We start from the raw sequence: 12,029 nt of genomic DNA on the forward strand, positions 1-12,029 counted from the left end.
TAGGAAATTCAAGGAAGTGAATTTCTTGAGTGACTCTTTTTCCATTCTCTCCCCTCTTGCGTCGAGTTGTACAATGATGGCTCCTTGGGAAAGGACATCTAAATTTATTTTGAAATAGATGTTTGAGCCATCATCCTTTATTAAACAGTAAAAGATGACGTGTCTCGAGTGAGTAATACCAAGTTCTGGCATTGGGACCTACCATATGTTGTTGATGTAATGATCAGTGAATATTATTCAAAAGATTGGATGATGTTTCAATTCAGAAGAAAAAATACTCATTTCATAATGTTCACACTTAGTTGATGATCTCAAAATTTAAAATCAGTGCAAGTATAAAAAGGCACGAGGTTAAAACAGTTACAAATAGGAACCATTTTTTGTAGAATGTTTGCATGCAGAGCTAACTTTCCACACGTTCATTCACTGCCCCAGCGGTTCATTGGGTTTGTAAAGTGTGCTGGGTATAGAACCTTTGATTCAGGCTTGTTAACAGGGTATGAAAAAGGTATGAAAAGAGAATTGTGGGTGTCTGGTTTCTACCTCCTAGGAATCTACAATCTAAGAGATATAAAAAATTAGTACAGGAAAATATCAAGAAGCTGGGTTTACCCAGGCCAGAGTGGTTCAGTTGGAGCGTCATCCCATATCTCAAAGGCTGCAGGTTAAATTCCCAGTCAGGACGCATGCCTGGCTCACGGGTTCTATCCCTGGTCCAGGCATGTATGGGAGGCAACCGGTCAATGCTTCTCTCTTGCATCAGTGTTTTTCTCTATCCCTTCCTCTCTGTCTAAAAGTCATGAGAAAATGTCCTTGGCTGAGAATATAAAAAGAAAAAAAAATGCAATGTGTTTTTTTTCCCTTCTGCATTTTCACCTTGCCGCAATTGGCGTATAGAAAATGAAGAAAAAGTTGATAGGTGGGATAACTTTTCATCTGACTCATGAATGACAATTACTATTGTTTTTTTTTAGAAGGCAGTCAGTGGTGAAGAAATAAAAGACACCAGGGGCAGAGGCAGGAGGCTGCATAGTTTGGTATGAAATAAACCCTTTGGAAGAGGAAGACAGGGAAACAGCGAAGGGCTAGATTAAGAAAGGAATTACCTGCCAACTAAAGAGTTAGTTCCCTATCCTATGAAGATATCTATAACTATAATATTTCCATTTTAATAGGTTTATAACTTAAAAGTTTACTGTGGTGACTGCAGAGAGAATGGCCTGGAAAAATAACAAGGGAAATTAGACAAAAAAGATAAACTGGATTTCCAGCAATATGCTAGATTCACTAATATGGAAAAGAAAAAAAAACTCCCATATTAGCCAGCTTTTGAAGACCTTTCAGGACTGTTTTATGCCCATAATAATGCTGGTTGGGTTGGAGGGAGAGTCAAGTTAGAGGCCACTATCTAACCTTCAAGTCACTATCTGACCTTGAAACCCTATGCCCTCAGCACAGCGCTTTACTCATGGTAAGCACTGCATAGATATTACATTACTCAAGCATTATGTAGTATAGTCCTTATGTGATAATTACCTTGTATAATCACAGACTGAAATAGAACTTTGGTCATTAAATGGTTAGTCTGATTGCTAGAACAGGAGATAATTTCAAGTGTGGAATTTTTGCTTCGGATTGAATTTCATTTATATGTACTCATTTACCACATGTCCTCAGTAGCAAATAATTTGACATGGATATTCTAATTCATAAGCCATTCATAGTTCATTAAAATAGCTGATGTTGGTTTCATGTAAATGGAAATGTAAAAATTTCCAGCTGTCATGGATTTACCAAATATTGAAATATTAACAGGTGATTGAATTACAATTTATATTTCTATCTCTAGGAGATCCTGGAGATAGAAGTGTAAACCTGATCACAGAGGTGGTGGAGAGGACGACAGAATGCTGGTAGCAGTAGAATAGTAGAGAGTACGTGGGCATGGCAACATGTCAACTCTCGGGTTTAAAAAATTCAGCCCCTTGCACTATTATTGCCTAAGAATTCCACAGGCTTGTCCTGGCCAGTGTGGCTCAGTGGATTGAGTGCTAGCCTGAGAACCGAAGAGTCACCAGTTTGATTCCCAGTCAGAGCGCATGCCTGGGTTGTGAGCCAGGTCCCCAGTAGGGGGCATGTGAGAGGCAACCACACATTGATGTTTCTCTCCTCTCTCCATCTCTAAAAAATAAATAAATAAAATATTTTTTAGAAGAAGATAAAAGTTAAAAAAGAAAAGAATTCCACAGGCTTAACATCTGTGATACTGTGGCTTTAAATTATAAATACCATACCCATGACTAGAGAGAAATGCAATTTTGCTAAAGGATTACTAGTCTAATTAAATGATTCAGGCACCAAATCAGAATGGGAGTCTTAATGTAAAGTTTTCAATGGCCACATTGATTTGGGAGACCTATCCATAGCTTCCTAAAATCTTAAGCCATGTTTATTATTTAAAGTTGTATTTCCTACTAGGTTTCCAAAATTTTCAACTTTCCAGTTGAATTCCTATCTTCTGTAACTCACACTTTAGCAAAATATACGTGTGTGTGTGTGTGTGTGTGTGTGTGTGTTTGTTTTCAAATTGTTCCAAATGGCTTATATTCTTGAAATGTGTAAATTTTTGGCCTGCTCATACTGAAGAGACTTTCAGCGTCCTCGATTAGAAAAAAAGAAGGTTCATTTATAAAAACAACAAACAAACCCATATATGATTAAAGGGCAGGAGGTGGTCTGGGTTCCTTCCAAAATATTCTTTCATTACTGACAAGAACCAGAAAAAAGAAAGAGAGAGAGAAAATAAATTTCCTTGCATTAATTATTTTTAAAAAGATTTTATTTATTTATTTTTAGAGAGAGAAGAAGGGAGGCAGAAAGAGGGGGAGAGAAACATCCATGTGTAGTCGCCTCTCATGAGCCCCCCACTGGAGACCTGGCCCACAACCCAGGCGTGTGCCCTGACTGGGAATCCAACCAGCGACCCTTTGGTTTGCAGGCCAGCACCCAGTCCACTGAGCCACAGCAGCCAGAGCTTCTTGCATTATTTAAATGCAGATAGAAAATACCATCAGCTGCTGGGAAATTGGTCAGATACATGTAAAAGAATAAAACCAGACCACCTTCTTACATCAAGTACAAGAATAAACTCAAAATAAATTAGAGGCTTAAATGTAAGACTCAAAACTATAAAAGTAGAAGAAAACATACGCAATCAAATATCTGCTGTATTTCTTAGCAGTATTTTTCTGACTATCTCTCATCAGCCATGAGAAGCATGTCTGCATTTGTTTATTTTTGCCAAAAAAATAAACAAATGGGACTACATCAAACTGAAAAGGTTTGCACAGCAAAGGAAACCATCAATTAAGGGGAAACAACGCACTGAATGTGAGAAGATACTTGCTAATGATACATCCTATTGGGGTTAATGTCCAAAATTTATAAAGAACTTATAAAACTCAACACCAAACAAAAAAAATCCAACTAAAAAGTGGGCAAAGGACCCAAATAGACACTTGCAAAATGGACATGCAGAGGGCCCATAGACACATAAAAAGATGCTCAACGTAACTAATCAGTAGAGAAACAGAAATTAAAACCACAATGAGGCATCGCCTCACACCTGTCAGAATGGCTGTCATCAGTAAATCGACAAACACCAAGTGTTGCTGAGACCACCCTTGTGCACTGTTGGTGGGAAAGCAGACTGGTGCAGCCACTGTGCAAAACAGTATGGAGTGTCCTCAAAAATTTAAAATGAAACTGCCTTAATGACCCAGTGGTAACAGTTCTATATGGATATAAAAAGAAACCCAAAACACTAATTTGAAAGATATACTCACCCCTACATTCATTGCAGCATTATTTACAGTAGCCAAGATATAGAAGCAGTGCAAGTGCCCATCAGGACACACGTGGATAAAAAGCTGTGGTGCATTTACACAATGGAATATTACTTGGCCATAAAACAGAAACCTTACTATTTGCAACAGCATGGATGGACCTGGAGGGTATTATTCTACGTGAAGTAAGTCAGACTAAGAAAGATAAATACTATATGATTTCACTTACACATGGGATCGAAAGAGTAAAATAAATGAACAACAACAACAACAAAAAATAGGAACATAGATGCTGAGAACAGACTGATGGTTGCCAGAGGGGCGGGGTGAGGAGCCAGGTAAAAAAAGCAAAAGGGTTAAGAAGCACTACCTGGCAGTTACAGAATAGCCACTGGGATGTGAAGCACAGAGTAGGAATAGCAACAATAATATTGCGGTAACTATGTGGGGTGCCAGGTGGGTACTGCAGATATCAGGGGGGTTGCTGTGTAAAGGGTGTGATTGTGTAACCACTATGTTGCACACCTGACTAGTACAAAATAATATTGAATGCACACTGTGACTGATGAATATTTTGTTAAAAAGATCATCATTTATTTCAACATTTTCTCTTGAGCTGACAAGGGTCTCTTGAATCCTGTTTTAACTTGCTAAAATTCCACTTGAGCTTCCAGCCATAGGAAGCAAAGTCAAAGTATGCTAGTCATCAGAGTAGCTAGAGCAGCAAGGAGGTGTTCTTGGAGAAAATGTATTCTCAATATATATTTTTGACGTTCAGAATGTCAGGTTTCATTGAATTTATTCAGTTCAATTAATTCCTAATTTAAATATCTAAATTAGGCATATCAAAAAAAGAAAGCAAATGCCCAGTCTTTTAAAATAGGATTTTACATATACATCTTTCAACCCTTAGCTCTAAATAAGATTTTGACAGAAAAGTTATTTTTATTAAAAGTTATCAAGTTCCTAAAGCAATAGTGAGCAAAAATGTTTATGTATAGCCCAATTCAGGAAAAGTGAAATGTGTTTCCCCCCATATATAAGCAAATGTATGTTATGTTAAGCTAGATTCTATTGTCTATTGTCTAGGGAACAGCTGGTAATATATGAGACAGAAATGTGAGAATGTGTGTTGATAATTTACCCTTTGAATCTGTGTAGCACTGTAGGATTTGCACGGTGCGTTTGCTTGCGTTGCAGCCATGGCACCTTAGACACAACTCTCAGAGAAAAGCACTGCTATCACTTCTCTATGGTGGGGGAAGGCAAGAGCAGAGAGAAAGGTCACCCTGACAGCTGAAACTAGGATAATTTGATCCCGGCCAATGGGACTTCGGTGCCAACACCTGCCGGGCACAGGGCGTCTCTGGGTAAAGCCCTAGTTGGGCACTCCCTTACCTGTGTGCGCAGGGCCGGGGCAGAGCGGGCTGGGAGCATTGCTGAGTCTCCTCACGCGCCAGGGGATGGCTGCCGTTCCGTGTCCACCGGTGCCACCCGTGTCGCCCCCTGGTGTCTGGGCCCCAGAGGCTCTGGACAGTCAGGCCCCCAAGACTTTTCCGGAAAAAGTCCTAGTGGCAGTTTTGTCATTTGCAGAACAGCCTGTGTTGGAATCTTATCTTTCAACTTCTTGCTTTGTGATTTCTGGTCACTGGACAAATCACGCTGAACCTGTTTCTCACCAAGAAAATAGGAATAATAATCCATAACCTAGTGTTGGTGTTAGAATTAAATGAAGAGAATATTTGACGTAACATCAGAAAGATGATGTTTAATAATTGTTTACATCTGGTACGGAATTACCTACAAGCTACCCAAAAAACAATGGGAGAACAGGGATCTGCTTATGGTAGACTGAATAAGTATTTGTTGTCGGAATGGTCTGCTTGCAGTTAAAATGACTTGGAAATAGAATCAGACATCTCAAGAATCCCGAGTATCTGTGAAATCATTTCGCTGTCAGTCTTTTCCTTTTCATTCGTGTCATTGGTTTCCTTTCTCTGTGCCCTGAAAAATGACCTGATGGCCTCATCAGGAAAGCTGGGCTGGACAGTGCATTTGTTTAAACTGTAAGAAACGTTTGTGAAATATCTACACAAGAGTCGAGGGATAAATATCAGAACCACACTGGACAGACACATTTGTGTATCTGAACAAAAATGCATTTTATGTTCACAGGAAAAATGTGCTAATTATATACCTAATAATACACCATGGGAAATATGGGAACTCAATTTAAATTCCAAACCAAGACTTTAAACTAAAATTAGTTTGATATTGAAAGAGTTTTAGGTTTAAAATACATTTTAGTAATAGTAGTTTCTCTAAGAGGAAAAAAAGTATTTATATCAGTAAGTTGTTTATCAACACATTAGTATTTGTGAATTCTAAATGTTATAGAATTGACATTGGGAAATAGTGGAATAACTAGGTTTTCAGTACATGAAATGAAATGATTGTGTACAGTATACTGATTATCGGTTATCAGAATGTAGAAAGAAGGACTAAGCAAGCTGCTTAAAATGTAAGAATTCACTTTCTCTGCGATGTGCTTGGAATCACACTTTTTTCATATGCTTCATGACACGTTGTGATATTTAGGTGGGAAATAGTTTACTTGCTCCTTCTACTAATGGCGGTGCTTCCTGGAATGCTCTGTAAGCACAGGTGATAATGATGTGCCGCTTCCATAAAAAATGCAACAGCTTACAAAGCATTCTATCGGGTCGGGTTGTCCCTAAAGGCCCTTGAACGGGACCTTCAAATGTTTCCATTTAAAAAAATCTCCGTGAATTTTCCCCAGGTTCTAACAAGCTATATCAAAATAGAACTCATTTCATGGACGAAAAAAAAAAAAGGAATCCCACAGCACTTCTTTTTAATAACTGTTCAGCTACAAAATTTTATTGGTATCTTTTTTATGTTCCCTCTAGAGGGTGTAATGCACAAAAGCATTGCCACGGAACATATAAAATTACAAATGAAATTTATTGTAAAAAGTAGAATGTCTTCTAGACGGGTGTCAGTATTTATTTCATTCATAAACCGATACTGCAGTGTGTAACATATTCATTGTCAGCGAGTTCACGCGTGTGTGGATTGCCATCCAACGTTATTGACGGATATAAGACAGATATTGAAAAGACAATTTAAATTTACTCTTCCAAACATAAACGGTTCCACAAAAGCACTGTAAAAACTCCTTCAAGATTTTGGGTTGTGCTTGACAGGAATGGTTAACTACATAATTTGGTCGTGTCGTAATCCACGGTGTTTGGCAATTTGGCATGGAACCCCTGCAGAGCGGACTGGATCCTCACCACCTCGCTCGTGGACAGCTTGAGTCTGTGGCGGAGCAAGCAGGAGAACAGGTCCAGGCGCCGCTGACCGGGCGGGGAGAGCTTATTTACACGGTCTCGGATCTCCAGCAGCTGCAACAGCGCCGAGTCCTGCGAGCCCTGAGTGTAGGGGTAGTCCAACTGCAGGATCAGGTCCCGGATCGCCTCCGGGTCAAAGTGCATGCTGTAGCCAAACACTTGGATGTTATTGATTTTCATGTAGCCCAGGTTCCGGGAAGGGTCGATAAACTCCAGAGGTTCGTAGTAGACGCTCTCGTTGCCATTGGGGCCGTTGGACTTGATGCGGCTCCGTAGGTAGATGTGCACGGTCTCAAAAAAGGTCTTCCACTTGTTCCCCAGGGTCAGGGACCAGTTATAACACTGGAGGGGGAGGTCGAGCTTAGTCCGCTCCCAGTCGGGGAAGCTGTTTTCGTTGACAGGCATAAACCAGCTCTCAGAGTGGCTGCCTCCGAACGGGTTCACGTACACGGCCAGCACGGGCTCCAAGGTGCTGTTTTTCGTTAAGCAGATCTGCAGAGAGAGACCCAGGATCATGTGGACCAGGCTCGACTTGTACTTGTTACTCTTCAAGGTGAGAAGCATCCGCTTGCGCCAGGACGGGTCGAACCAGCTGTTGAGGCGCATGTCGTTGCTGATGAAGATGGCGTGGACCTCGATCCGCCGGTCCGTCTTCTGCAGCAGGTATTTCATCTCCAGGTCCTGCAGGTCGGTCTCGAAGCCGATGTAGTGATCCGTGGACTCGGCGACCTCCGGCTTGCAGAGGCCCTGGCTCAGCATGTAGCCCGTGTTACAGGTGCCACAGCGGGTGCGGTTGTCCTGCGCGCAGGTGAGGCAGGCCAGGGCGTCGCCCACCGTGCAGGGCAGCGCCGTCGTGCAGGCCACCTGGTCGTTGGGGCATGCGCAGGAGTGCGTCTCTTCCGAGAAGCTGCCCAGCAGGCCGTTCTCGTTGCAGTAGAGGAAAGACTGGATGCGGGTGAGCCAGTAGGTGGAGGTTCTAGAAATACAAAACAGAAGGAGCTCTGTGAATACAGACACGTGGTGGGGGGTCGCAGCAGAGTGACATTTAGCTCCCACAGTCGCCCTGACATTTCTTCAGGTCCTCTGGGGGCAGTAATTGAACTGAACTAAAAGATCCATATTGTTCATCGTTGAAAAACATAAATATATATTTGTACAACATACACAGACTGTATATATTTATACAGGACCTGGCAGGAGTACCACTTGCTTGAGTGTGGTTGGTAGGGTCATAATATGGGCATAATAAGTTATACTTTTAATTTGAACAGTTCACCTGAAATGGCATGTGGTATGCCTCAGGGTGACATTGAGATGTGACAGAATTACATGCTTATGATTTTGCAACAAAATGTTTTATTAAAAAGGGGTATTACTTGTGCCAGATCCTGTATAAGATGTATTTTTCCTTCATCACTGCACGAGATTCACTACAGATAATTCCTTCTTCAGAGACTGCATGTCATCTCACTGGTATACTCGGAAACTGATTGTCAATACAGTTATCCAGCAACAGGAAATAGCAGTGGCTTTTATCATAAACTGTCTAGAGGAGAATTAGTGCCTATAAATAATGACCGTCCATTCATTCACCCTTAGCTTCATGGAGCGTTCATGTCGCGGGAAGCCCTAAATAGGAAATAAAATAAAAATGGAAGAAAAATAAACAGCTCGAAGTTGTCAATCACTGAATTGAAATCCTAGGGTTTTGTCAACACTGAAAGGACAAGTACCTACTGAGAGGAAAAATATTATTAAAACACGTTCGATCTTATAGGCTGCTCAAGAAAATTGTTGAAAATGTCTCATTAAAACCAACGAGTTCTTTTAATAAGAGTTAAGTGTGTTAGTTTAACGTGTTTGATTTGAATCATTAACATGTTTTTTTTTCTTATTTCTTCCCAGAAATCAGGCTAATCGTGATGCGAATTTAAGATCTTATTTCCCTGTTTCTCCACATTATTCATTCTCCTTTGCTGTGTGCTCACAATCTCAGTAAGACACTGACGGAGAAGCCTGCACCTGGGGATTCAGGTAACCCTCTGGCTTTTACCGTGATGCTCGTTCATACTAGGCGTATGAGCGTGGAACAGGGGGACAGGCCCCGTTACCCACTTTCTCTCACGTGGAAAACGGGAGTGGTGATATCGCCTGCAGTGCGTTCTTAAGAGATATGCAGGTGTGCCCTGTGGTGTGGAGCCATTCATTATCTCCATGCTCTTCTGGACCCTATTACACATCCCTATTTGGGGCTCCCCTCTTGGCTGCACCCTGTTACAGGGAGGCATCTACGTTTGGCGTCCTGTGCGTGCCCAGCGTTCCTTATGTCGTGCGTATGAGATTCTCTGCAAAAGGTACTTGGTATTGTCTTCGGTCCTTCAGCTGCCAGGCGTGGCCAGCCTGCAGCCCGCGGACCACATGCGGCCCAACGCAAAATCGTAAGTTTACTTAAAACATTTTTTTGGCTCATCAGTTTTCACTAGTGTTTGTGTATTTAGTGTGTGGCCCAACACAATTCTTCTCTTTCCCTTGTGGCCCAGAGACGCGGAAAGGTTGGACACCCCCGCTTCAGCCATTGCACGGCTACCGTTTTAAATATATGCAGGATACCGTTAGAATGCAGGTCTTAATCTGGCTGAACAATCAATAAGAAAAGAATTGATTAAGGTATTCAGAACAATATTTGATTTTTGGTCACAGCTCATCCTTTTACAATGTAATACTTTTTTTTAAAGTAAGCTCTTCCCTATTTTCCGAAATTAAGTAAATTGAAAAACTCTTTCATTCCCACTCAAAACATTGACTTGGTTTTCCTCATAGCGCCTTTGTCCACATGCATTTTGGTAGTATGGTGTACTTCTTTGTTGGTGCGCCACGTATCCCGTTAAACGTGAGCTCCAGCTTGTCGGTACGCAGTGGGGCTTTTTTGTAGTTACAGATCCGGTGCCCAGCAGGACGCCGGGGATCACAGCCCTTCAGGGTTTACTGAATATTGCATCAAATGCATAGACGAATTAAAGGAACACCCGATCAATAAATGTGCCTTTAAGCGAAATTTAAAGCCCTGAAAATACACGTTTAATACGGTTGTGACATTGCCCCCGAGTCAGTGCCTTCCACTCTCCCCCCTGCAGTCCTCCCTCCCACCTCCCTCCCCGCAGTTCTGTTTATGTCTAATATACAGAATGTAAAATATATGACCTATCTGGCTTGGAAATGATATTTTCTTCCCTGAAACCAAAGCCTCATTGCCTGAGCCAATTCATCTCTCACTGGAAACCCTAATCACGTCTCCAAATCACCGGGACACACACACACACACACAATGAAATAAATAGACCTCAGGCTAAAGGCGGCAGCTCGCAAAACTAGGGCACCTCAGAAAGAACTGCTTGGACACTCTTTTTTTTTCAGAAAGGCAATGGCTTTCCAAGTCCCAGCCTTTTCCCCATCCTTTTCGAGTCTCTGCAGATGCATTGCTGTGTGTGGGTTCTAGTGTGCCTCGGCTTGTCACGTGTGAGGATCCATGGCCTGTGCTGTCGTCACAGACCCCGACCCTGGGTCGGACGAGTCCGAGTGCGGATTTCCTCCTCTGCTGCTGCTTGTCCTTTGGACTATTTCACTGCACTCACAAGGAGGGAATCAGTTTCTCAAGGGGAAAGAAATACGATAGACAGTCTTCTGTACTCCTTGTGAAAATGTGGCGAAAGCGGCAGTTAAAAATAGAAGGCGGAGGGGATTTCAGGATTGTATGCGGGTTTTTCCACTTACCCCAAAGATCGTGAAGGCCTTTCTTTCCCAACCAAGTAAATTTTAGCTTTGAAAAATTTCAGAGCAATATATTCAAAGGTAAAAGAGAAAGATCTCCAAAATTGAAGAGGAATAGCTTCAAAATTAGGCTTTATGAAGTATATTCTTAAAATGTTTCCTTTTATACCTAAATATCAAAACAAAATACTGCACTTGTCATTCAGAACTTCTGTCGACACCAAAGAATGATCTGAAGTTTAGTTCCTGAGTGACACCGATCTCGTTTTGGAAGCCAAACCCTGAATGCTGCTTCCCTTGCCTCGTGATGTAAACCAGAAAGAGAACCCAGGTTGCTGTGAGAGGTGCAACGGAAGGAAAAGCACCGGAAGGCGTGCCCACGCCCAGAATAAATGCAGAATAAATGCCGGTGCTCATGGTTATTATCACGGAAGTTATTCCTACTGTCATCTTTTAAAGAAACAGCACTGTATGCAACTTAATTACAAATGTTTTTCCTCCACAAAATGGAAAATTTCTCTTTATCTATCTTCAACAACTCATAGACTACATTTAAAAGTAGCTGCATATCCTCTTTGTAAGATTTTTAAAACTCTCAGAAGTCTGAAAAAACAAAATTGCTCGAATTCAGGACATATATTCTGATACATAAGGTTTGCACTAAAGTGTTAGAACATAGGTTGATTTAAAAACAACCTCTTCGTGGGGTTAAATTCTGAGTATTAATAATCTTATTTCAAAGGCCCCTTATTCCAAACTTCTAATGTTTTCTTGCCTTCTATATCTGTGCAATGTGGACCTGAAAGGTAAAACCTAAATAATATAATTTCAGGGCCTTTTGGAAGTTAAATATGATTCTTTTGGATAGGGCATTTCCTATCAGCCTTCATAGATTCATTCATCTCAGACTCTAATACTTTAAACTAAATATAAATTTGGGATTAAGCACCCAGTGCCGTTAAAAAAAAACCCAAAAGCTGATTATTAGCTTAGTCACAGACAGATAACACCAAATAATATTCTGTTACTGTCACTCTTCCAA

The 12,029-nt window shown here is 41.2% G+C and overlaps 1 protein-coding gene across 3 annotated transcripts in view; it reads right to left on the reverse strand.

Annotated features, from left to right (window-relative positions):
• Nucleotides 1–6,778: 6,778 nt before the first annotated feature.
• The window catches only part of BRINP3 (BMP/retinoic acid inducible neural specific 3), a 439,538-nt gene continuing 434,287 nt past the window's right edge, over nt 6,779–12,029 (reverse strand). For all 3 annotated transcript variants that reach the window (XM_045859062.1, XM_045859042.1, XM_045859052.1), the window contains one exon: nt 6,779–8,195. In XM_045859062.1, coding sequence (XP_045715018.1) covers nt 7,079–8,195 — 1,117 coding nt within the window. In that variant the 3' untranslated portion in view covers nt 6,779–7,078. The remainder of the gene's footprint in view (nt 8,196–12,029) is intronic.

This window comes from Phyllostomus hastatus, unplaced genomic scaffold (assembly GCF_019186645.2).
Source record: "Phyllostomus hastatus isolate PE091 unplaced genomic scaffold, TTU_PhHast_1.1 phas_contig_148, whole genome shotgun sequence".
Lineage (NCBI taxonomy): Eukaryota > Metazoa > Chordata > Mammalia > Chiroptera > Phyllostomidae > Phyllostomus > Phyllostomus hastatus.